Source organism: Drosophila serrata, unplaced genomic scaffold (genome assembly GCF_035046125.1).
Source record: "Drosophila serrata isolate PLE 108 unplaced genomic scaffold, ASM3504612v1 contig_251, whole genome shotgun sequence".
Taxonomy (NCBI): Eukaryota; Metazoa; Arthropoda; class Insecta; order Diptera; family Drosophilidae; genus Drosophila; species Drosophila serrata.
Genome location: NW_028257149.1, coordinates 438,823 through 462,066, shown reverse-complemented (window position 1 = coordinate 462,066; position 23,244 = coordinate 438,823). Strand labels below are relative to the sequence as shown.

Genomic DNA, 23,244 nt, shown 5'->3' with positions numbered 1-23,244 from the left:
GCTTAAAAGATTCGCCTGTTGATGCTGATCAAGAATATATATGATTTATAGGGTCGGAAATTACTCCTTCACTGGTTTTGAAGCTCCTGACTGAAATTATAAGGCAGCAAAAAATATAAATAATTTATAGGATTCTTTAATTAATATTTGCTTTTTGAATTGCTTTTAAAATCAAATTTAACATGAAACCTAATAGAAACTAAAGGGAACGTATATAAATATCAAATGTTTTCCTCTTTTCTCGACACACCACTCAGTAGACAATATATATTATATATTCAATATATCAATATATTCCCCTTGTCTTCTTTTCTCCTAGAAAATGTACAAATTCCGAATGCAAAGGAAATCAAAAGAGGAACTCCTTCTTTCGCCAGGACATTGAAGGGCTCTGTGCTGTGTTCTATTTGCTGTGTGCTGCGATGATTGTGGCTGGCGGAGTGTGTCACATTTGTGGCAGAGTGTGTAGACTCCTGGCTAGGACAAACCAAACACACATGCCACAACAAGGAGAGGAGGCTGCCGATTGAATAACAACAATGGGGGCGGAATACTCATCACACCAGGACTCTTCAGCACTTCAGCACTCAACGGGGACGAGGAGGACTCTTGGCAGTGTCAAAACAAGGTAGTGCTTCCTTTTGGGTGATCTCTGGAGTTGGAGGAGAATCGCATCTCCGCATTGATTCCAGGCAATAAAACTATTCGTAAATCGGCTACCAACTTGAGCATTAGCATAGTCCTCTCTTTCCTAGTCATCCTCGTCCTGGTCCCATCCCCCAGTGTCCTTGCTGCCTCGTAAGAATTCGATAAGTTTGCAAGTGAAGGTAGAGCGTAAAGGTAAAAGGCAGGGCAAGGTAACTTTGCAAAAATTGTGCGCATATTAAAATTCTTGGTGAAAGCTTTTGACATAAATTAAAACTTTTATCAGGAGTGCAGGGTATGCCTGTGTTTTCTCTGCACCTCGTTTTCTTTTTCTTGTTTTCTTTTTATCAGCGGAAAGAGGCCAAGAAAAACGTCTGAAAAGTGGGAGCATGTGTGGGCCAGGTCTATTCTCTGGCCTATTGTCGCTTTGATTCTATAAGAAGCTAATTGATTGGAGCTCCCGGTTCTTGCCGCTGCTCCTTCCTTTTCGCTAGACTGACACATCGAAGGCTGATTTTGCACAACTTTTTTAATTAATTTTTCGTGGAGTAGGGAGGAAGGAAGGAAAGGGCAGCCAACAAATTTCCATGGAAAACTTTTGCCTAAAAGGCATACGCATAGATAGATGGCTGGAACTGGGTAGCATTAAAAATGAATTTCACTTCATTGCCGATGGCTCAAAGACAACATTTTTGGCGTTAAAATTATTTATGGGCTTACTGTGCGTAACGTGTCGATGTCTTCGTCTCTGACTTTGTATCCTGGCAAAGGAGGAGGTGTTCGGTGTCGGTGTCAGTGTCGCTGTCCTACGTGATTGTCGGTACGACTGATTTTTGTGCCTGTGACAAAACTTTTTCAATAATGTATAAATCAAACTGTCATAAAGTCGCAGGATCGCAGCATAGCAGCGCAGCAGCATCGCAGATTGCGAAATCGCCAGGACACCCACACTTTTTGCTCTCTCTCTCTTCTCTCTCCCTGTTAAATGTCAAAAATGCCTTTTTCTGGTGACATTTTCTTAGACAATTTAAGTTGCCATTGTGTCGCCCTTGCCCTGATGTGCATTTAATATGTGTCCCCCTTCCCGTTCCATACCCATGCCTCTCTCTGTGTGTGTGTGGGACAGACAGCGTTTGGTCCTCGTAACCACCCCCGCAGATGTTACCTGTCGTCTGTGCCCATCCAAGGTAAGCGTAAGCGTTTTTCACATTCAGGGAAATATGTCACAAAATTTATTGCAAAATAATTTTGCCCGTAATTCTTTTGGGTTCTTCTTTTCGAGTGGCGAGCAGCAACTCGCTGGTAGGTCCACTCGCTGTCGCTAGTCACTCGCCACTTAGGCAGCGTTTAGGTCATAGAAAAAGTGCCATAGAGCCTCTTCCTCCTTGCCCCCTCCTTGCTGCATATTAAAATATTAAAAATTCCTTTTATATCCTTCCAGAAAAATGTTGTCTCCCGCCCCCTTCCTTGCTGCTTGAAACTTTTTTTTTTTTGCGCAAAGTACAAAAATCGTTCAAGTTTTAGGGAACAGACTTTACTTTGATGCGAAAATAAGCAACAATTTTTCATAAGATGCCAGAATTTGTCAAGATTAGAACAGTTTTAAATCAATTTTCAGAGCTAAGAATGATCTTACGGTATGTTAACAAACAGAGTTGCTGTTAACAGCGGCTTGTTAACTTTCGGTTAGTTAACAGTGAGGCTTCCAGGAGGCGACGCTGGAATGAGAGCTGTTATGCGCAATGGCAACCAATTTAAGTTGCGGTGCAATTAAATATCGTAAAAGGAACGTAAGCAAATGTTTGTGTTTGTGCGTGTTTCACAACGTTTGAATGCGAAATATTTTTTTTAACAACTACAAACAGTCGTTGCTTGCATACATTTAAGCGGGGAAAAATGCAAATACAATAAAAAAAGCAGCAACAAAAATGCCGTCAAAAGCGTGCCATTGCCAATACATGTGTGTGAGTGTGTGTGAGTGTGTGTGAGTGTGTGTGAGTGTGTGTGTGAGTGTATGAGTGTGCTTCTGTCTGGCAACACTGCCAGCAATGCTGTGGGGGGAAGAAGCAGAAGCAAAAGCAGGAAGCAAGAGGGAAAAGCGCGAAAAGCGTAGGAGAAATCGGAGGAAAAATGGAGGAGGAGTCTGGGGTTCTGATTGATCCTGCGTGTGCGTGTTTAAACAAAAATTTCGCTATGTAAATCGGCAAACACACGCACACCCTGGGCACGCGGCAATTCTCATTTACAAAGTGTTTTTTTTTCCATCCTCAGTCCCAATGTCCATTCCTTGTTTGCAAATGTTTTAATTGAATTCGAGTGGGAGGCCAATGCCGATGCACTAAATGTTTAATCGAGCTGATAATTACCCGACCTTGTCCCAGGTTTGGCATACGAATCAACAGTGGTGCGTACGTTCCAGTCCCAGTCCCAGTCCCAGTTCCAGTCCCAGTTCCAGTCCCAGTTCCAGTCCCAGTTCCAGTCCCTATTCCAGTCCCTGTCCCTGTTCCAGTCCCAGTTCCAGTCCCTGTTCCAGTCCCTGTTCCAGTCCCTGTTTCAGTCCCTCTTCCAGTCCCTATTCCAGTCCCTGTTCCAGTTCCAGTTCGAGTCCCTATTCCAGTCCCTATTCCAGTCCCTTTCCCTCTTACATCCAGTGAGTATCGATGATGAGAGGTCTCCGTGAGCGGAAATTCCTACTCCCCGGGTCAAGTCAACGCCTTCGAAGCGTTTTTTTCCCAATGATTTATGAACTAATTTAGCGGCAATATTATTTATGCCAGGCCAGACTGCAGCAGGAGGAGGAGGAGGAGGAAAAGGAGCAGGAGCAACAGCACCAGCGGAAGCCCGTCTGTCCGGCCAGGATAATGCTCGAAAATGCTGCCACAATGTTAAACGCGTCGGCCAAGGACCAACAACCAAACATTGAAGACGCCATCGACTGCAGCAGACACAACAAAGTGGAGTTCCAAAAGAAGAGGGGCAGGAGCAGAAAGGAGCAGGAGCAGGAGCAGGGAGGACCAAAAGGAGCTCTAGCAGCAACAATGGGTAAGTCGAGAACTTTAAGAAATTTACACCATCAGCAGATAAGAGTCATGCCCAGTAGGCGCCACCGCCGCCAGATCACGCAGAGGCCAGGCGCAGGATGCACCACCGGAAGGGAAGGAGGGGATGACTTGGGTTCCATGGTTCGGGGGTGCTCCTCCTTCGCTACTTCGATGGCAAGAAGTTCAAACTAAGCTAGGGAAATTTCTGCAGTGCCGGCACTTTTTCCAGCGCCCTGTGTTTGCAGCAAACAATCTGTTTCCCGGCATCAACTTTTGCTAGAAAAATTGAAACAAGCTGAACGAACACGAGGCCAGGAAAGGCCAAGCCCAAGCCCACACCCAACCCACGGAGAGGCAGTCATCTAGAACAGAGGAATATCTACTGCACCCTGTCAGGATGCAGGGTGCACTGGGCTAGGGGTGGTGCAACTTGTGGCTGAAGCATGTATCATATTTAGACACGGGAAAGACAGAAATATAAACTTATAAAGACTCTGGAAGGGGGAGGGGAAAATGGTGCTGACCGAATACCGCTGGATCCCTCTACGCCGAAAAAATGAGAAACATGTACATAGACTTTGCGGAGGCAAGCACAAAAACCATATTTGGCAACACTGCCAGTTGAGGAGCAGCAGTTGAAAGGACTTTACAGCGGCGCCCAAACTGATGAATTATGGCCAAAGTTATCGGCTGAAGTCGGTGGAGGGACCCTCCCCCCCTTGTAGGCCGCCGCTTTTTGCAATGTTTTGCTACACTGCGTGGCAAACTACTGATAATAAGATATACTTGCCATTCGGACAGGCCCCGGGCCAACGTCGGAAGTCTACTAAATAACAACTTGTACGGCCCAGCAGCGTGTGCTGGCAGCACAAAATAAAAATAAAAAAATGAAGGGAAGCAAAGAATAAAAGGGCAACTTAAATAAGTTTAATTGTACGAGACGGAAGTCGAAACTTTGCCATTTGGCTTGGTTGACTTCAGTTCAGTGGGCCGCGATTCTCGTCCTGCCTGCCTCTTTTGTATCCTCTCCAGTCCCGACCTGACCTTCTCCTATTCCTCACAGTGTTCAAGTGCAATATGATAATAGGGGTAGCAGAATTTTCAATTTCTCTACAAGTTTGCTATTGTAACAATTATAAACCTCTACGGGAGAGTAGAGTAATTTTTAAAGCAGTTTTTGCGAGACTTTGCCTGCCCTGCACATGCATTATTAAACATAAGAGTGTATGTATTTTTTAAGAGAGAGAAAGGAAGATGAGAAAGCCCAGTAATTGTTGCCTGAATATCATGGCTTTACTACCTTTAAGTTTCTGTTTTCAAGAGCCAAGTTTCTCTTAAGGAATTTTCCGAAAGCAGCCTTTGTAATCACCTCATGTTTAAAATTTGTTATATAGTCCAATCTATCGATGGATAGGTGTTTAAGAACGTCTAATGGGCAGTTTTCTAACACTCTTTCCTGAAAATTAAGTGCCTTTTTAAGTCACCTTTAATTTTCCCAGCGGTCACACTACCGCATTTATTATTAATCTATCGATAATCGAGAGCTCCAAGTGTCATTAGAAGTGTCAGTAATCAAGAACCGAAGAAAAAGAAAAATTTGTGCGGCGCAGGGACCATAAAATCGAATTTAAACCTCGAAGATGAGCAATTTGATCAATTTCCTGAATCCCAGACTCAAGACCTCCGTGAAGAGCAACGCCCCATGTAAGGATGGCTTCACGGCATCTAATCTCATTGCCGACGATGAAGAGCTTCTAAAGCGGGGATTCATGTGTAGCTCCGCCTGCAAGCCACCCGTAGAGGTCATCTTTGACTTTTTCAAGGCCGTGGACATCAGGGCCATTAAGCTGTGGCCCTCGATTGGAACCCTGAGCTCCACGGCCTTTGAGTTGCACGTTCGTCAAGATGGAAAGTGGGTGCGAGTGGCATTTGTAAAGGACCTGCCACATGGTCTAGAGTTTGTGACCTTTTGCTACCAGGGCGATGTAAATTCGCAGACCACCTGCAATGCCACCGGGCAGCCTTTGAGCAGGAAAGTTTCCTTCCTAAAGGGAGCTCACAAGATCCTGCCCAGCATCAGCAGTGTCAAGGTGATCATCCGGGCCACCGCAAACTGTCCACCGGTGTTGCGTAAGGTGGAGTTATGGGGTCTGCCCGCCCGCTTAGTGGACAAGGCCAAAGGCGAAGTCAGTGTTCCCTATGGCCAGCGTGATGATGCCTCTAAGGGAAAAATGGGCCAACGTTCTTCGCCCAGACCCATTCCCCAGTTGAAGAAGCACTCAATGCTGTACCTACCCGAGGAATTCCTCGACTCCATCACCTGGGAGCTAATGATTCAACCCACCGTGCTGCCCTCGGGCAAAGTGGTGGACCAGACCACCATCGATAAGCATAACGCGGCGGAGGCCAAGTGGGGTCGCCAGCCATCGGATCCTTTTACGGGTCTCAACTATAATAATGAAAGCAAACCCATTGTTAACCTGGAACTGAAGACGCGCATCGAAGCGTTCCTCTTGAAGTACTCGGGAGACTTTGAGTTGCCGCACTCCCGCGGATCGAAGCGATTGCATCGCCGCACTCATCAGTCGGATCCGATCTGTCCGGCGGCCAGTACATCCATGGTGCCCACTAAGGTCTACAGGATGCAGAAGCTGAAGAGGATGGCCACTGCCAAAGGCACCTCCTCGTCGGCTGCAAGTGGAAAGCAGCCGTCGGCCAAGAAGGCGAAGCTCAGCCACCAGGACACTACCGCCTCAACGTCTTCACCTTCCATGAACCAGACTTTCAAGCAGGTCCTGCTGAAGACTACGGTCTCTGGCCAGATGACAGGTAGCTGTATCAACTGCCGTAGTGCTCAGTTTCGCTACAAGATTCGCACCTGTCACCATTTAGTCTGTCAGGATTGTTTGGTCCACCTATTAAAGGAGCAGTTGTGCGTCTGCAAGATCGCCTTCCAGGATGCCGATGTGGACAGGCATCAAAAGCTGTATCGCTAGGGTTACCTCCTGTTTATCCCTATTGTTCAGATTGTAAGTCAGTTTAATGCTTTAGTTTTTTAGAGTTTGTCTACATCTATTTTATCCTTTAGTTGTATCAGGACTTTGGATTCGAAGTATGGCGATGTTGAAGAAGAAACCAGAAACCAAATGTGTATAAGAAACTCGTTACTGAAAATACGGAAGTATGCATCAGTATCAAGTCGCTCTTAAACACAGAGAACTGATTACGAGAAGAAAAGGGAACGTTCAGAGCCACTTTATTACAAATATGAATACCAATTATACCTAGAATAAAAAAGGGACTAATACTTTGCTTGCCATGGGAGGGACTTCTCTTTACCACAACCTATTTTACAATTAGTAGAAAGTGAAAAACTGCTTGTTTGATAGAGTTTTCTTTAAAAAATATCCTGTGTATTCAATACACATTTATAAGCCTGCCCCTCACTGTTATGGCAATTATATTTGGCAATGAAAATTGAATTCAATTAAAGTCTAGTAGCAAAAGGGACCCCCTAAAAAGTGCACTCACCGGTGGTGTGTGTGGCCTGCCCCAACGATTAGGAGAAACAAAACAAAAACAACCTACGAGGAGGACCAAAAAGCGAGTCCCTAATAGGATTTTATTTCGCTGATCCCTGCTCCTGCTCCTGCTCCTGCCACCGAATGGGAATCACGGCCGCCTGCCGATGATTGCCGTCAATTGAATGCCAATTGTTTTTCTTGCCCCGGCGCTTTTTCTTTTGATACATTTTTGGGCCACGTTTAGTTTTTAGCATTGCAAACGTTTCGCTTCGTTTTTGGTTCGATATGTGTGTGTGTCGGGGAAATCAAACGATTCTCGGCCAGAACAGATCAAGTTGCCAGCATTGGCATTTTCATTTCAACGGGCGTCGTCCTGTCCTCGTCCTGGGACAAAATGTCTGCAGCTAGAAACCGCCGAGGTGGAGAGGAGTGTGTAGTGCAATAAAACCGAATACAGAAAGTAGAAAGTCGTGTTTTGGGCCATTGAAAATTGAAGGAAAAATCGTACAAAATCTTTATTGTCTATGATTGGTACTCCCCTTCCAACCCAACAGGACTCCATCAATTATGGCAGTGTGTCCTGTCATCAAAGAGTTATAATATTGCATTGAATGATGGCTAAGGAAAGAGATTAATTTTGTTTTGAGCTTCGATATTTTTATGACCTCTTGGCAGTCCTTTGACTGGTACAGGTGTGCACTTAGGCCCTTGGACATCAGTTACTTTTCTTGGCAAGGATAGCTTTTGGCATTGCATTGGTCCTCCTTTGGCAATCCCTTCGATTCCATGGGATTTGGCAGGAGAAGTGTGGAGTACAAATCGCGTTTGTCTCTAATTTACATAAAATGGCAATGCACAAATGCTGCAAATGCACAATATATATGAGTACTTTGACCCGAACTTGCCACGCATACACTGCACTCCTCCTACTCATCTCACACTCTATATATATATAGATATATATACTATATAGTCATGTCGCCATCTTAGGGTAATTTATACAGCGAGGCAAACCCAAAACGAACCAAAGTTCGCTGGCTAAAAGCGCAATGGCAGCTCTGAGAAGGGAAATTGTACTAGGAAATTTGCCGGAAATTAAAACTTGTGCAAAATAAATCGCCAAACCTCGAAATGCGAACATATACATACATACATCCATTCACACCCAGGAAAAAGGGATACCAAGGAGAGCAGAGACCAGACACCGGCTGACGGAAGATCGATGTACTTTTGCGCACAAACTTATGTAGCCTTTAAAGGACCAATTGTCGTAACCCGGATTCCGAATTCCGGGATTCCGGGATTCCCCTTGACCCCACCCCCACCGCCAAAATAAAAATCTCTGACCTTTTCCACCGGAAGTAGTAGGCCAAGCACAGTTCAGTGCTTCATTTCGCGCTGGATTTGCCGCTAATGGAGTGACAGTTGGCAAAGAATTATTAGATTTGCACATGCATACGGCAGGATTTTAAATTGGGGGTGTCCGGATGAGAGTGGGAGTGGGGCCAGAAACGTGATTGCCTGGCCAGGATCAACCAAAATACACACACACACACACACACAAAAAAGGAGAGAGCAAAGCAAGCCACAGTTGAGTGTAAAAGCTAATTTCCTTAATATTCACCAACAATTACATGATAGCTGAAATGTATTCCTGCAAAGTCCTTCCATGCATGTATGTGTTGTTGTTTTAAAATCATGAAGTTTAATTTCCTTAATTTCGGAAAGCAGAGACAGTGATTGAGTGACTGGCCAGTGGATGAATCTATCTATCACCCAGCTCAACTCACAAGCATCTAGGTTTACTGGTATCCTGATATCCTGGTATCCTGGTATCCTGGTATCCTGCGAACTAGGCACGCGACACAACAGTGTCAGTGTCTGGTTCCGTTTCGGGGCTTTTTTGCCTGACAGCAGGTCATAATGCATGTAACCTCTGCCTTTAATCAACTTTAATTAAAATTGCACACAAAAACCCCGAAAACGACTTGATAAAATGCCATTAACTGGTAGAGAGGAGAGCTCAACTGATGGCGGTTTTATCGCTTCAGAGTTGGTGTGGTGTGGCTTCTGTGCAAAGCTTTTAATTGATAAGTGAGTGTCTGTGTGTGCCATATCCGATGACTCATCCAGCGTGTCCTTCTCTTGAATTACATTCAAAGCGCTCTGCCACTGGCCAGGACTAAAGGAGATCCTCCTTGCCACATTATTTCAGGGCTTATGACCCGGCTCCAAAGCAAGCTCTACGAAATTACGCTCATTTCAAAATTGTTATTGAATCTTTGGGGCAAAGTAAATAATCCTTGTTGAAATGAAGGAGAAATCCCGTTTGCGGCCGCAAGTGGCTTCCAGCAGCCAGGCATTGACTAAACGCTCTGGCATAAGGACTTAACCTCTTAACCCCCACCCCCCCCAGGACACACACCCACACACACACACACTCTCCTTTGTTGGTGTCTCAAGGAGGAAGGAAACTGGTGATGGTGGTCGTAGTGACGCCCAACTAAATGCTGCCAAATTATACGCAATCATTTTGAGCTTAACTAAAGTGCGGCAAGTCTGCGGCCATGGCAAGGACCTGGCTAAGATGGAAACGGAAAAGAAGGCAGGCTGAAGCCTGAGGGCTGAGGGGTTTCCTGCGGTTCACTCAGACAACAGCGAATTGGTTAGTCGGAATGCCCCTCAGTTTGCCGAAAAAATACGATGACAATGTGTCATCGTAAATTGTTCGTCCTTTGGGGGGGGGGGGGAGTGAGTGTGTCCTTTCAAATTTATACCTTCATATTAAACTGGGCTATTGAGCGGTTCAGGATCCTACTTTCTCTCTCTGCCCAAAAGAAAATACATGCTTTTAATGGTCACTTGTTCGACGTACTTATTTTTACCAAGTTTTTTCTGAACAAAGACTACATTTTTTGTGATAAGTCAACATTTGCTTTGCTTAGAAGCTGCTAAGTGACCTCGTCTAAACAATTTAAAGGATCTAAGAGAGGGAAGCTATGGCAAAGCTCATGAATAACACAGAAATAAAATTGGTTTAATAACAAAAAGGGAACGAAATTCAAGGGGGAAATTGAACAGAAATTCAACAAAAATTCATCAGAAATTTTGTGGTGTTCTCTGTGCCATGTAAAAGTGTGTGTATTTGTGGGCATAAAATGGCATGGATTAAATGAGACACTTTGCGTGTAGTCTCGTGGCAAAACGTAAAGCGTAAAAAAGCAAATGCCGCTCAATTTGCAGCACAAACAGAACGCAAATCAAATAAAAACGCGACAAAAACTGAAGTAGATCTCAAATGGGAAAGCGGAAAAGCCGGGAATAGCGCCTCACTGAGACATTGTACCGAAAAGCAATGGGGAAATGGGGGAAATGGGAAATGGGGTGGTGTCGCCACCATCATCGTCGTCGTCTGCAGTGGTACAATTTATGACAACTTAATTGATTTACTTTACGTACGTGACCAGAAAAATGAATATTGCATTACGTTGGGGATTTTCGTTAGAGTTGCTCGTTTTTTTTTCACTTCCTCCCTCCCACCAACCGGAAGTCCTTCTATTTCAACGCTCTCCGCTGTTGGGCAACACAAACAGTACCAGCAGCATCAGCATCGCCACCATTTTCATCAACCAGGAGAAGGACTCTTCCATCTCCAAGGCCCAGGACTCTCTGGGTCTCGTTCTTCTGTAGTCTTCGCTTAATGCGCTCAATTAGCAATCTCGCAGGAGGCAGCTTTCGGTACAAGGACGAGTCGAGTGGAGCTGATAGGAGAAGGAAATGGGTGTGGAAATGCTTGGGGATGTGGTGGCACCTAATTTCATTTGTATATTTTCACAGATTTTACTGTTTATTTCCGCATGATGCATGCATGCTTGCATGTTTTCCATAAAAAGTAGGTTGTGAGATGAGGGAATTTAATATTAATAATAATAGAAATTATATGCAGCATTTTCTATGGTAAATTTAATGAAAACTGTATCATTAGAGTCCTGAAAAAATATTATAACTAAGCCTTGAGAGAAGCTCAATTCGAATTATTTAAATCTAGGATTCTTTATTATATCCTCACAATCAAGGAATTAAATTTCAGTTCTTTCAGAGCTTAGAGCTTGCACCAAAACTAAATCTCCTCCTGTGGTTGTATTTATTTATATTCATCAGATTTTCTACATATGCTTAAGCTGTGCTAATGCTGCCAACATTTGCTTTAAAATATATATAATACTTAAGATTTAATATATAATCTCTTGCCCACATGGCGGATGAGTAATATTCTACACATAATTTCGAAAGTCCTGGTTGTGTCTTCATTTTCTTAAATTCTCTGAATGTTTGTGGTGACAGCAGGGGGTGACTATTAAAAATAGCATAGTATTTTTTTCCCCTAATTTATTTTAATTTCTTTGCTTAAGTAAAGCTTGACCCTGGTGTCATGCTCCTGCGAATGCAAGTAGCCTCTGAGTAACTTCATCCTTGTCGTCCTTGGGAAGGGGCAAAACTTTGGCCGCATGCTAGTTGGGAGTAAGTTAAGCAGACCGGCCAGCGGTTTATCCCATCTTAGTTGGTTTGACCCTTATATATATATTTTTTTTTACCAATTTCTTTTCTTTTAACTTGGCTTTCACGGGGGTCGGCAACTTTGCATGAAAATGCGTAACAGTTGGGCCTGAGTAAGAAGGATCCCTGGAACTGGTTTACTCACTAGTGTCCCTTTTGTGGAGTTACCACTGTGCGAGGGAAAAGTTTTGCTTTTGGCGCTTCATCAATTCACTTTGACTTTGACTGCCTTTGTGAACTGCGAACTTGGTTGTTGTTGTTGGCCTAGACGAAGGACGACATACACACATCCCCAGGCCATTTATACACTCACACGACGAGTTCAAGTTTTGCTTTTACTTTGGCTTAATCGCACATAAGCGGTGGAGTTTTTTCTGTGTACTTACCGAAACCACTTAAGAAGTCGTTAAATAATCAATGAATAAAGATTCTTTGCCGCCTTTCTTCTTGTCTTTTCGCGATGTTTTTCCTCTTTCTCTGGCTGCGGCATCGCATAAATTGTCATAAATAAATGAGGCAGAGAGCGCCTGTGGCAGCAAAGGCTTGTGCCGCAGGATGTGCACTTGTCCCTTTTGATTTCCGATTTCCGGCAACTGTCAGGGATAGCCTTAAGGTGCTTCAAGTGTGTGAGAGGTGCTTCTAATGTTCTTTTTTTTGTTTTCTTCTTTGGACAATACAGTCGACACTTCCGCATCAATTGCAGCGAAAACTTTTCATCGAGTGCCGAGTCTTAGGATGAGTTTTATATGTATGTATCCTGGCATAGGAAGTAACAATCGTCTGGCGGGTAACTTTTGCATTTCCAGTCAGTGACAGTGACAGGTAATTGAGCGGAAACGTGGGCAGAATTAACGGTTTATAGGACTCCACAGGCCACAGTTTTTGGGGGACAGGAAAGGAGAAAGTAGCCGGGAGGCATTCAACCCACTAAAAATTGATTGGTTATGCCTCAATTGATGTTCAATGCGAAAAGGATATCAAGGATACTGAAACTGTGATACAGTCACAATTCGTTATAAGCATTGCATTTTATAAGAAACTAGCAAAATCAGAGAGAATAACTCAATCAATTGCTAAAAGTAGCTTTAGTTCTTATTACAGACTAAGGTGTTACCTTAAAGAATAGGAACAAGTCTCCAACTTTCAGAAGCCTAAAACCCAATGAAGGAATCATTTTCGACCCTATAAACCATATATATTCTTAATCAAAAAGCTGAATCAATTAAGCGATATTTCACAAAAATAAATTTTTTTCAAAATTTTCAAAATTTTTTAAGGGGTTACATCGTTAAAATTGTGAAAAATTTATAAAAATTTGAATTTCTAAAAATACGGTATGCAGTTTTGTTAACCTCATAATAACTAGCATGGGAACGTCGAAATTAAAATTTAGGCTTTTTTGGCAAAGTTATGCGATTTGTAAACTTTAATTTGTAGAAAAATTTTCATACAAAAAAATTCATAAATATTGATTCAAAGAATGCTTATATTTATAGCTTAATTATTATTGATTTCCGATTCGATCTTATAATTCTTTTGCTAACTAGAAGAGTATATAAGCTGCGGCTGCGAAAGTTAGCTTTCTTTCTCGTTTACATCTTATTTCTGACATTTTTAGTCCGAAAAATTACGTATACGCACAGGAGTACTTAGTCCCTTGCAGGGTATTCTAATTCCAGTCAGAAGCTTAAAACCCAGTGAAGGAATCATTTCCGACCCTACAAAGCCTATATATTCTTGATCAGCATCAACAGGCGAGTCAAACTAGCTATGTTCGACAAAAATTAAATTGTTTCAAAATTTTCAATGTTTTTTAAGGGGTTAAAATTGTAAAAAAAAAAGATAAAAATTTCAATTTTTTAAAATTTTAAATTGAGTATGCAAATTTGTCAACCTTATAAAAATAAACATAATACAGCTTTCCGAATTGAAATTAATGCGTTTTTGGCCTAGTTATGAGATTTTTAAATTTTGATTTGTTGAAAAATTTCATATAATAATATCGTTAATATCGGTACAAAAATGGTAATGAACCTTCAATCAGAAGCTTAAAAGAAAGTGAAGGAGTCATTTCCGACCCTATAAATCATATATATTCTTGATCAGCATCAACAGCCGAGTCGATCTAGCCATGTTCGAGAAAAATTTAATTTTTTCAAAATTTTGAAAATTTTATAAGGGGTTACATCATTAAAATTGGCAAAAATTAATAAAAAATTGAATTTTCTAAAACGTAAAGTTTAGTACGCAGATTTATTAATCTAATAAAAACTAGCACTGCATAGTTTTCCGAATTGAATTTAATCGATTTTTGACTGAGTTATAAGTTTTTTAAACTTCGATTTGTTGACAAAAATTTCTATAAATATTTATTCTAAGAACGCTAATGTTTTAAACATAGTTGTGATCTATATTCAATTAAATCCTATAATTTAATTGCAAACTGTAACTTTTGTTTTCCGAAGTTAGTTTCCTTTTCTTATTTATTGATCATTTCCAATATTTTCTCTCATTTTGGAAGCCCAAGTTGTTCGCTTTCTTTTATATTTTTCGTTCGTGCAAATCCGAAATTTCTCTCTCTCTCTCTCTCTCTCTCTCTCTTTCTCTCTCTCTTTCTCTCTCTCTCTCTTTGTTATTGATCCTTTCCCAATTGTTCTCTATCTCTCCTTTCCTGTATCCCCCAGCCTTGGTGAGCTAATAAAGCAAACGATTCTTTACGAAAAATTTGCTTTAGCGGTCTCTGTCCGGCTCTGCCTCTATTTCGCCACTGACTTTTATTGCATTTGATTGCTGTTTCTCTTAACTTTCTTTCCTTTTTTTTTGTATTTTTGTGTTCTGTTGCCATTTCCCAATTCAACCCACACCTCTCTCTCACCCACGATTTTCATCATTTTCTTTCTGGCTCTGCTTTCTACGTTATTGACTTTGATTTTACTTTCGGCGTTGGCTTTGTGGCTCCTGCACCGCGATTTAACGGCTTTTAGCTAACAGTCGGATGTCGGATAGACGACCAGCGAAGCACAAAGGCGGTGGCAGTGGCACAGTCGGTGGCACAGTCGGTGGAGGTGTCTCCCAGTCTCGACATTCGACAGCTGTCATGACACCCTGCCTGCCTGCCTGCTGCCGGGACTCATCCTGGGCTGCCAGGACTGCCTGGACTGCCGGGGCTATCCCCCAAAAAGGACTCGCAGCAAGTGCCTTAATTTGTGGATTTCGTACAAATGGTTCGGAAGAATTGCTTTAAGTAATTGTTTTCGCCTCCTGTCTGTTTTCTGTTGTGCCATTTTTCCCCAAATGCTCTTTTCACGTTTCGTCCTTCGTCCTTCGTCCTTTGTGCTCTCTACTTGTGCTGCTCCTGTTTATGGCATCATTGCGTGGTGCCTGGCGGAAATCACACACATATATCCTTCGCGTATTTCAACCTGTTTTAATAATGCAAAGTTTAGCTTTTTGCAATTGCTAACGTTCATCCTTGATGTCTTGATTTAAGGTTGAGCCTTCTCACTGAAAGTGTCAATGGAGGGAGGGGGTCCTGCCAGTTAACAGGTCTTTAATGAGTCCCTGGCTGGGCCGGAAAAGCGGAGTCCATGGCTTTGCAATTTTCATTTTACATATTGCCCTCGGAGTTGCATTTTATTTTCAGTTTTGTATATGTTTTTTTCTCTTCTTTTTTTTCTGCTGACTTTGTGTGTGTGTGTGTTTGCCTAACTACCTGGGCCTGGGTCCTGGGTCCTGGATCCAGGATGCTGGATGCTGAATCCTGAATCCTATGCCTGAATGTTACTCTTAGAATCATCTGACTGTGCGAATTCCCGCCTCCATGGCCAGCATATTGGCGGGTGAGTGTCTGGTTTGTTGGACTGTGTCTATTCCGTGTGCCATTTTGCCCTCTGTTTGCGCACACCCCCGGTTCTCGGTCCTCCGGTTTTTTGCACCTTTTGTACGTTTTTAATTTTCCTGTTTTATTTCCGGTTTTACGATTCCCATCTCGAATCTAGATTGCAATGGCATCGTCAGTCAGTGACTGCTCTATGCCCCGGCAGGCGTTTGTCCGAGTCGCCTGCCATCATTGCAGTTCCGCGTAATTATGCCAGAACTCTAGCTCTATATATATATATAGATATACCCCCCCAGAGGTCTGGTCAATGGATATATCGTTTAATATAACCATTAATTAGTTAAATCAACTTGGTTATTATAACTGACTAAGAGAGGAGAAGTGAATCTATAGCGTTTGGTGTGTGTTATAGTTTGGCCTAAAGCCTTGCCATGATTTGCCAGAAATTCTGTCTCTATTGACGCCCAAAGAGATAAAGATTGGTTTACGGATAAGACCTGAATGTTCAGGGGAGGAGGACAGGTGAGTCAACGCTTATGTGCTTGCCCAGGTTCTACCCCATTACCTTACCTGTTTCTGTTCCTGCTTCTGCTTCTGCTTCTGCTTTTACCTGTGCTGTTAACTTTGCCTTTGGATAATATTTGCATAAAAAGGTCACTGGCATCCCATTGAGGAAGCCCACGATGCTATCTGCATTGGTCTATGGTTGAGGAGGAAGCGGTATTCAACCGCAGATTTGGTCAGCGTGTCAGGACGTCATTTGGGAATTTTCTAGAGAAAAGCGAGCGTGCTTTAAGGCGGAACTTGTCAAATCGAACTGCGATTGTTTAGCCACAACAGTCACTCGAAATCTCTCTCACTCCCTCTTTATGCTTTTGGTTATAAACAACAAAAGGCAATTTGCAAAAACAGAAAAGCTGTGGAAAAAGACGACTGACGGCTGATGGACAAGCACAAGCAGCTAAATGGAAGAGTAACTAGGATACGAAGCCCGAGAGAGGCATCAACGCATTACGAAGCGTTATAGAAGGCATTGTTTCTCGCCATTCTAACCAGATCCTGCTCCTGGTCCTGCTCCTCCTGCCAAAACAAATAAGATGCAGCGCACAAACTCCAAACTCTCGAAAACTCCAGCAGGAGCAGGGACAGGAGACAGGAACGAGTGGGTGGACCTTCCTTTGCTCCTTCTGGGTGCGCTGTCTGGCAGATTTGTTGGATAAAAAGATTGACAGCGTTGATAGTCGAAATAATTAATTGAATGAAACTGCTACAACAAATGCCTTTAATTAGCGTCGGGTTTCGCTTAACGGACACCCAGACAATCGGTGATGATCCCCTTGTTCATTCCACTGCTTCGAGGGGTCCTTGAAAATAACAGAGACACGATCCTGAAGCTTCTTTCTCAGTGCATCGGAACTTTGAATGGTTTTCGGAAATACAGGAGTAGTAGGCATGATTCTGTTTCTTACAACGCCCTTCAACGTCCTGTCGCTCGCGCATTTCCATGAAAATTATTCAAGCAGAAGGATATATGATAATTTCCGACGGAAGTGTAATCAAAAATCGCTTAGACAAGTGTTTGCGCCAACACCCAAGACAAACCCCCTGAGGCACACACACACAGTAGGGTAAATGCGTACACACCTAGAGAAGGGGAATATATGGGAAGAATGATATAAAACTCACCAGGGATATGCATCTGGTTAAGCCGGATTTACATCCCCTTTCCAGTCTTAGGACCTATTCTATTAGACATTGAGTTTTGTTGGTTACCTTTATCATCAGACTTCTTGTGAAGGATGAAGATCAGGATCTGATTCTGAATATTCTTGGCCGATGTTTGTATACCCTTGCAGATTGAAATTCGAACACTAAGAATTAAAACAATATAAATTATATATATTTTATTAAGAAACAATAAAGTAATGCCTACGTTCATTTCATTCACCTATACATTTTAAATTTACAGTTTACATATTATGTATTATTATTCTAGATTAATATCTAGTGGCTATATAGTAAATTTTATGAAAATCTGTTGAAAACTATAAAAGTTATAATAATTGTTCTATAAATTGTCCGATTGTTCCTATGTCAGCTATATGTATGTATATATATAGTCCACCGATCTGCCATGCTCCGACTTATATATTAGTAAAATTATATAAAAGAATTACTCCATAGTTTCACTCAAATGCTCTTAAATTTGTTCCAAAACAAATCTCGTACATCTGTGCTTATGATTCCCAACTGGTTCAAACATCCCCGGAACGAAGTGACTGCTGCCGGCCAAGTATCAGAAATGTGTTGTGTTACAAAAGTTGCAAGTCATTGTTTACAAGTGTTCAAAGTTAGTAGCTGCTCATAGATATTTACTGATCATAGTTACTTACTGGTCATAGATTCTTACTGTTCAGAGTTACTTAATGTTTATTGATCCTTACTGATCATAGTTAATTAGTTGTCAGAGATACTTACTGTTCAGAGTTACTTACTGCTCGTAGTTAATTGCTAATTATAGGTTCTTACTAATCATAGTTCAATAAATCGTCCGATTGTTCCTATGGCAGCTATATATATAGTCCACCGATTCGCCATGGTCCGATTTATAAAGTTGTAAAATTATATAGACGAATAACTCCATAGTTTCATTCAAATAGCTTGCCCTTATTTGCCCCAAAGCAATTCTCGCACATCTGTGCATATAATTCCCAACTGGTTCAAACATCCCCGGAACGAAGTGACTGCTGCCGGCCTAGTCTCAGACATGTGTTGTGTTACAAAAGTTGCAAGTCATTGTTTACAAGTGTTCAAAGTAAGTAACTGATCAAACATGCATACTTACTGGTCATAGATACTTACTAATCAGCGTTACTAATTGCTAAAAGATACTTACTAATCAGAGTTAGTTACTAGACATAGATACTTACTGTTCAGAGTTAATTACTGCTCATAGAAATTTACTGTTCAGAGTTAATTATGGTCATAGCTAATTACTGATCAAAGTTCTATAAATCGTCCGATTGTTCCTATTTCAGCTATATATATATATATATATATAGTCCACCGATTCGCCATGGTCCGATTTATAAAGTAGTAAAATTATACAGACGAATAACTCTATAGTTTCATTCAAATATCTTACTCTTATTTGCTCCAAAACAAATCTTGCACATCTGTGCATATGATTCCCAACTGGTTCAAACATCTCCGGAACGAAGTGACTGCTGCCGGCCAAGTATCAGAAATGTGTTGTTACAAAAGTTGCAAGTCATTGTTTACCAGTGTTCAAAGTAAGTAGCTCATCATCCATACTTACTTACTGGTCATAGATATTTACTAATCAGAGTTACTAATTGCTAATAGATGCTTACTAATCACAGTTAGTTACTGGACATATTTACTTACTGTTCAGAGTTAATTGCTGCTCATAAATATTTACTGTTCAGAGTTAATTATGGTCATAGCTAATTACTGATCAAAGTTCTATAAATCGTCCGATTGTTCCTATATCAGCTATATATATATATATATATATATATATATATATATATTTATATATATAGTCCACAGATTCGCCATGGTCCGTTTTTTATACTGTCAAAATTATATAGACGAATCACTCCATAGTTTCACTTAAATAGATTGCTCTTAAATTTGTTCAAAAATAAATCTCGCTCATCTATGCTTATGATTCCCAACTGGTTTAAACATCCCTGAAACGAAGTGACTGCTGCCGGCCTAGTTTCAGAAATGTGTTGTGTTAAAAAATTTGCAAGTCATTGTTTACCAGTGTTCTAAGTAAGTTATTGATCATACACACTTACTGGTCATAGATACTTACTGATCATAGTTACTTACTGGTCATAGATACTTACTGTTCAGAGTTTCTTACTGGTCATAGATAATCACTGTTCAGAGTTAATTAATGTTCAGAGCTAATTACTGGTCATACATATCATAGTTCTATAACTCGTGCGATTGTTCCAATGTCAGCTATATATATGTATATATAGTCCATCGATTCGCCATTCTTCGACCTACATATATACAAGTAAAATTATACAGACGAATAACTCTATAGTTTCATTCAAATATCTTACTCTTATTTGCTCCAAAACAAATCTTGCACATCTGTGCATATGATTCCCAACTGGTTCAAACATCTCCGGAACGAAGTGACTGCTGCCGGCCTAGTCTCAGAAATGTGTTGTGTTACAAAAGTTGCAAGTCATTGTTTATTAGTGTTCTAAGTAAGTAGCTCATCATCCATACTTACTTACTGGTCATAGATAATTACTGATCATAGTTAATTACCGATCATACTTCTGACTGAAATTATAATACCCTGCAAGGGTATAAAAATATAGGTAAATACCGACTAATAAATGGCAAATCTATTTTTACTTAGAAGCTTGTTATGATGTGAAGGAGTCATTCCCGACCCCATGAGACATATATATTCTTGATCAGCATCAACAGGCAAATCTTTCTAGATATCTCCGACAAAAATTTTTTTTTTCAAAAATTATAATTTTTATTTTTTAAATTACATCGTTGAAATTAGCCAAAATTTTGAATTTTTTTAACTCGTAAATAGAGTATGCAGATTTGTAAACCTAATAAAAAATAATATGGGAAAGGTTTCCGAACTAAAATTGTTGCTTTTGTGACCAAGTTGTGATATTTTTATACATTGATTTTTCCAAAAAATTAGCAGAAATGTTAAATATTAATTTAAATGCATATATTTCAGGTCTTCTTGACGACACCTTCGACCGATGGCTCTGGGATGACCCTCCTGGAAAGATACTTACCCTGTTAAACCTCAGAGTAAGTTGTTAATTTATATTAAATTTGTAATGGTTACCTTTGGCCAAGGAGGCTGAATATTAGAATATTATCCTTAAGGGGTCTGAGCCTTTCTCCCCCCCACCCCAGCAGCTAAGCCGAAGCCGGAGCCACTCATGACTCACTCATGACGAGGCGGCAGTTGACTGCTGACACAATGTGGCTAATGCTGTCGGCTCACTTCACCTTTTCGCCAGCTTCGCCTCCCCCTGCACATCCTCGCTCGCATCCTGGCATCCTGTGGCATCGGCAATCGGCTGGATTTTCAGTTGACTTGAATGCGACAATAATGCCATTTGGCCAGGCCATATCGCTGACTATTTGCAGTGTGTTTTGTAGTCCTTCTTTCTGTCTGTCTGTCTGTTTTGGTTTTTTTTTTTTTGCTTGTTTGTTTGTTTGGTTTTTTGTTTTTACGAATAATCCGCTTTTGCCGGGCCTGAACCTAGTCAGCTTTTGTCCGCTTTCACACCAACGAGACGGAGGATGGGTCCTGGGTCCTGGGTCCTGGGTCCTGGAGCCTGGTAGAACTCTCTTTGTTTTCCGGTTTGCGCTTTTTCGTTCCATTTTCGCTTTCATTTTGGTGCAAACGGCCGAAAAACCAAAAGATTTTAATGCCATAAATTCATATTCCCATCATTCAATTGACAAATGGCCATATGTGGCCAGTGACATGGTTTCCTCCTGCCTCCACCTCCTGCTGCTGCTCCTCCTCTTTTTTTTTATTGTACATTTGTATTGTTGCAGCAGGAGGAGATTTTTAACAGGATTTGCAGTGCATTTTAACTGAATAATTGATAAAATTTTGACACAAAAGTTTATTTAAGTGCAGAGCGATGGCATAAACGAACCACAACACAGGGCACACTGTCTCTCTTCCGTCTCTCTCGACTAAAAGCTACTCATCTAGTCCTGATTCAGGAGCAGCCACACTGAGGTACAAGCTCTGTCGGAACAGGCCAAAGGATTAACTGTCAAGCCCGGCAAATGGGTGTGGCCTATGAATTGTTATTAATTAATAAGAGGATAACGCAAACTGGAAATGTTTTGTCTCTGAATCTCGGTCGGTCGGTTTGGTCTGAACTGTCAACAGTCATTCAGTCATTCATTCATTCAGTCATTCAGTCATTCAGTCATCTGACCGAGAGCAAGCCCTATCAAAGCCAATTGCCCAGGTTGTCCTACGTCCTTCGTCCTTTCGCCTGTTGTTGATGTATGTATGATGCACTGTGCCTGCAAAAATGAAATGTACAAAGTGGAATTGAAGTGGAATTATTCATGGGCTCTCGCTTCACCAGAAGCTGCTGCTGCTGCTGCTGCTGGGAAAAAAGTGATGGGAATATTCCTACTTCGCGATTGTTAGCTGGGGTTGATTTTTCTGATGCCCTACGGCCCTTTTTTGGGGCAGGAAGAGCAACAGGAACGGCAGCTGGCACAGGAACAGGAAGGAGGCGTCGCTGATGCTGGTGCTGCATTCCTGCTGCTCCTGGCAAAGCCATGTCAAAGCCAGTGACAATAATAACTTTGCCTTGGAAACAACTGATGGACTAGTGGCGAAGGCTACCTGTCCCAAAACAAAGAAAAAATCGAATTAAGAGAAAGGGAGTTGGAGTTCCTTCTTCAACTCCTTCTACTGCCCTTTTCGTGTCCCAAAGTCATGACAATAAAACTGCAAACATGGCCCCATCAATTTCGAGTTTTTAATCTGCGATGACACTCGCACGACACTTGCCAGAGTAGGGTAAGGGGTTTCTATATCTATCTATCTAACCATCTATATAGGAAAAGGACGAGGAGGTCCTGGGGAACGCCGCATTTAGTGGCTGTTAAAGCCAAATAGTTCGGCCAATTAGCTTCTGCCTCAAACCCACAATGAAATGAAACCATTCAATGAATTCAACTTGTCATATTTATGGCCATGTTTTTTGTGGGGGGCTAGGACCATTGCCAGTGAAGCATTTTTATCGCCAGGCGACCATGCATCGTGCGTGTGCCAGCCCATTTTGTTCGTATTTGTCCCTGGTATGCCCACTTATGTCATATGCATGTTTGACTACTTAAAATTCAATTGGCTCTAAAATAAATGATTGCCAAATATGTGCTGTGCCTGCTGATGTGGCCACCGCCTCTGTCTGCCCGCCCCGCCCATTGTAACCAAGTGTCAATTGTCATGTGTCAAATTGTGGCATACAAATTAGGGTAATCAGTGTACAACAGTATGTTTGATTGCTTGCTTTATTTATGATTGTTTGCACAACTCTGCGAGCCACACACACACAGAGAGAGACACCCCATAGTGTCCAGGTAAACACAACTAGCCACCAGCAGTAGCAACACTAGAAGGGGGTGTGTGTTGTGCCAGGGTGTGTGTGTGTGTGTGTGCTGTATGTGTGTTGTGTGTGGACTGACGCACGACTATTTGCTCGGCATTTGTATAAATTGTCATTTGGCATTGGCTTGAAGGAGAGGAGAAGGAGAAGGAGGCTTGGGTGCGGAATCGGGTATCCCAAAGCCAAAGGTAATATAAGATTTCAAATGCATAACGCGCAGGTAAAGTTAAAAATTTTCCAATATTTTGTGTCCATTTTACGAAATTGTCAATCATTTCAAAAGCTACACATCGTTACATTGTTAAGAATTTTTTAAATTTAGTATGCAGACTTTTAAGCAAACAAAAACTAACATAGGTGAGGTTTCCGAATTCAAATGAATCAATTTTTGGCTGAGTTATGTTATGTTATGAGTTTTTTATCCTTCGACTTGTAGAAAAAATGTTCATATAAAAATATTA

The 23,244-nt window shown here is 41.6% G+C and overlaps 2 protein-coding genes across 2 annotated transcripts; both read left to right on the top strand.

Annotated features, from left to right (window-relative positions):
• Positions 1-333: 333 nt before the first annotated feature.
• On the top strand, positions 334-21,966 carry LOC147643642 (uncharacterized). Its single transcript, XM_086832815.1, has 4 exons — positions 334-628; positions 3,423-3,687; positions 20,362-20,438; positions 21,862-21,966. The coding sequence occupies exons 2-4, from the start codon at positions 3,507-3,509 to the stop codon at positions 21,964-21,966; spliced, it is 363 nt and encodes a 120-aa protein (XP_086688941.1). The 5' UTR covers positions 334-628; positions 3,423-3,506.
• Positions 5,234-6,712, top strand: LOC110182185 (RING finger protein 37-like). Its single transcript, XM_020950188.2, has one exon. It carries the CDS (start codon positions 5,327-5,329, stop codon positions 6,680-6,682), a length of 1,356 nt encoding a protein of 451 aa, XP_020805847.2. The 5' UTR covers positions 5,234-5,326; the 3' UTR covers positions 6,683-6,712.
• Positions 21,967-23,244: the final 1,278 nt, after the last annotated feature.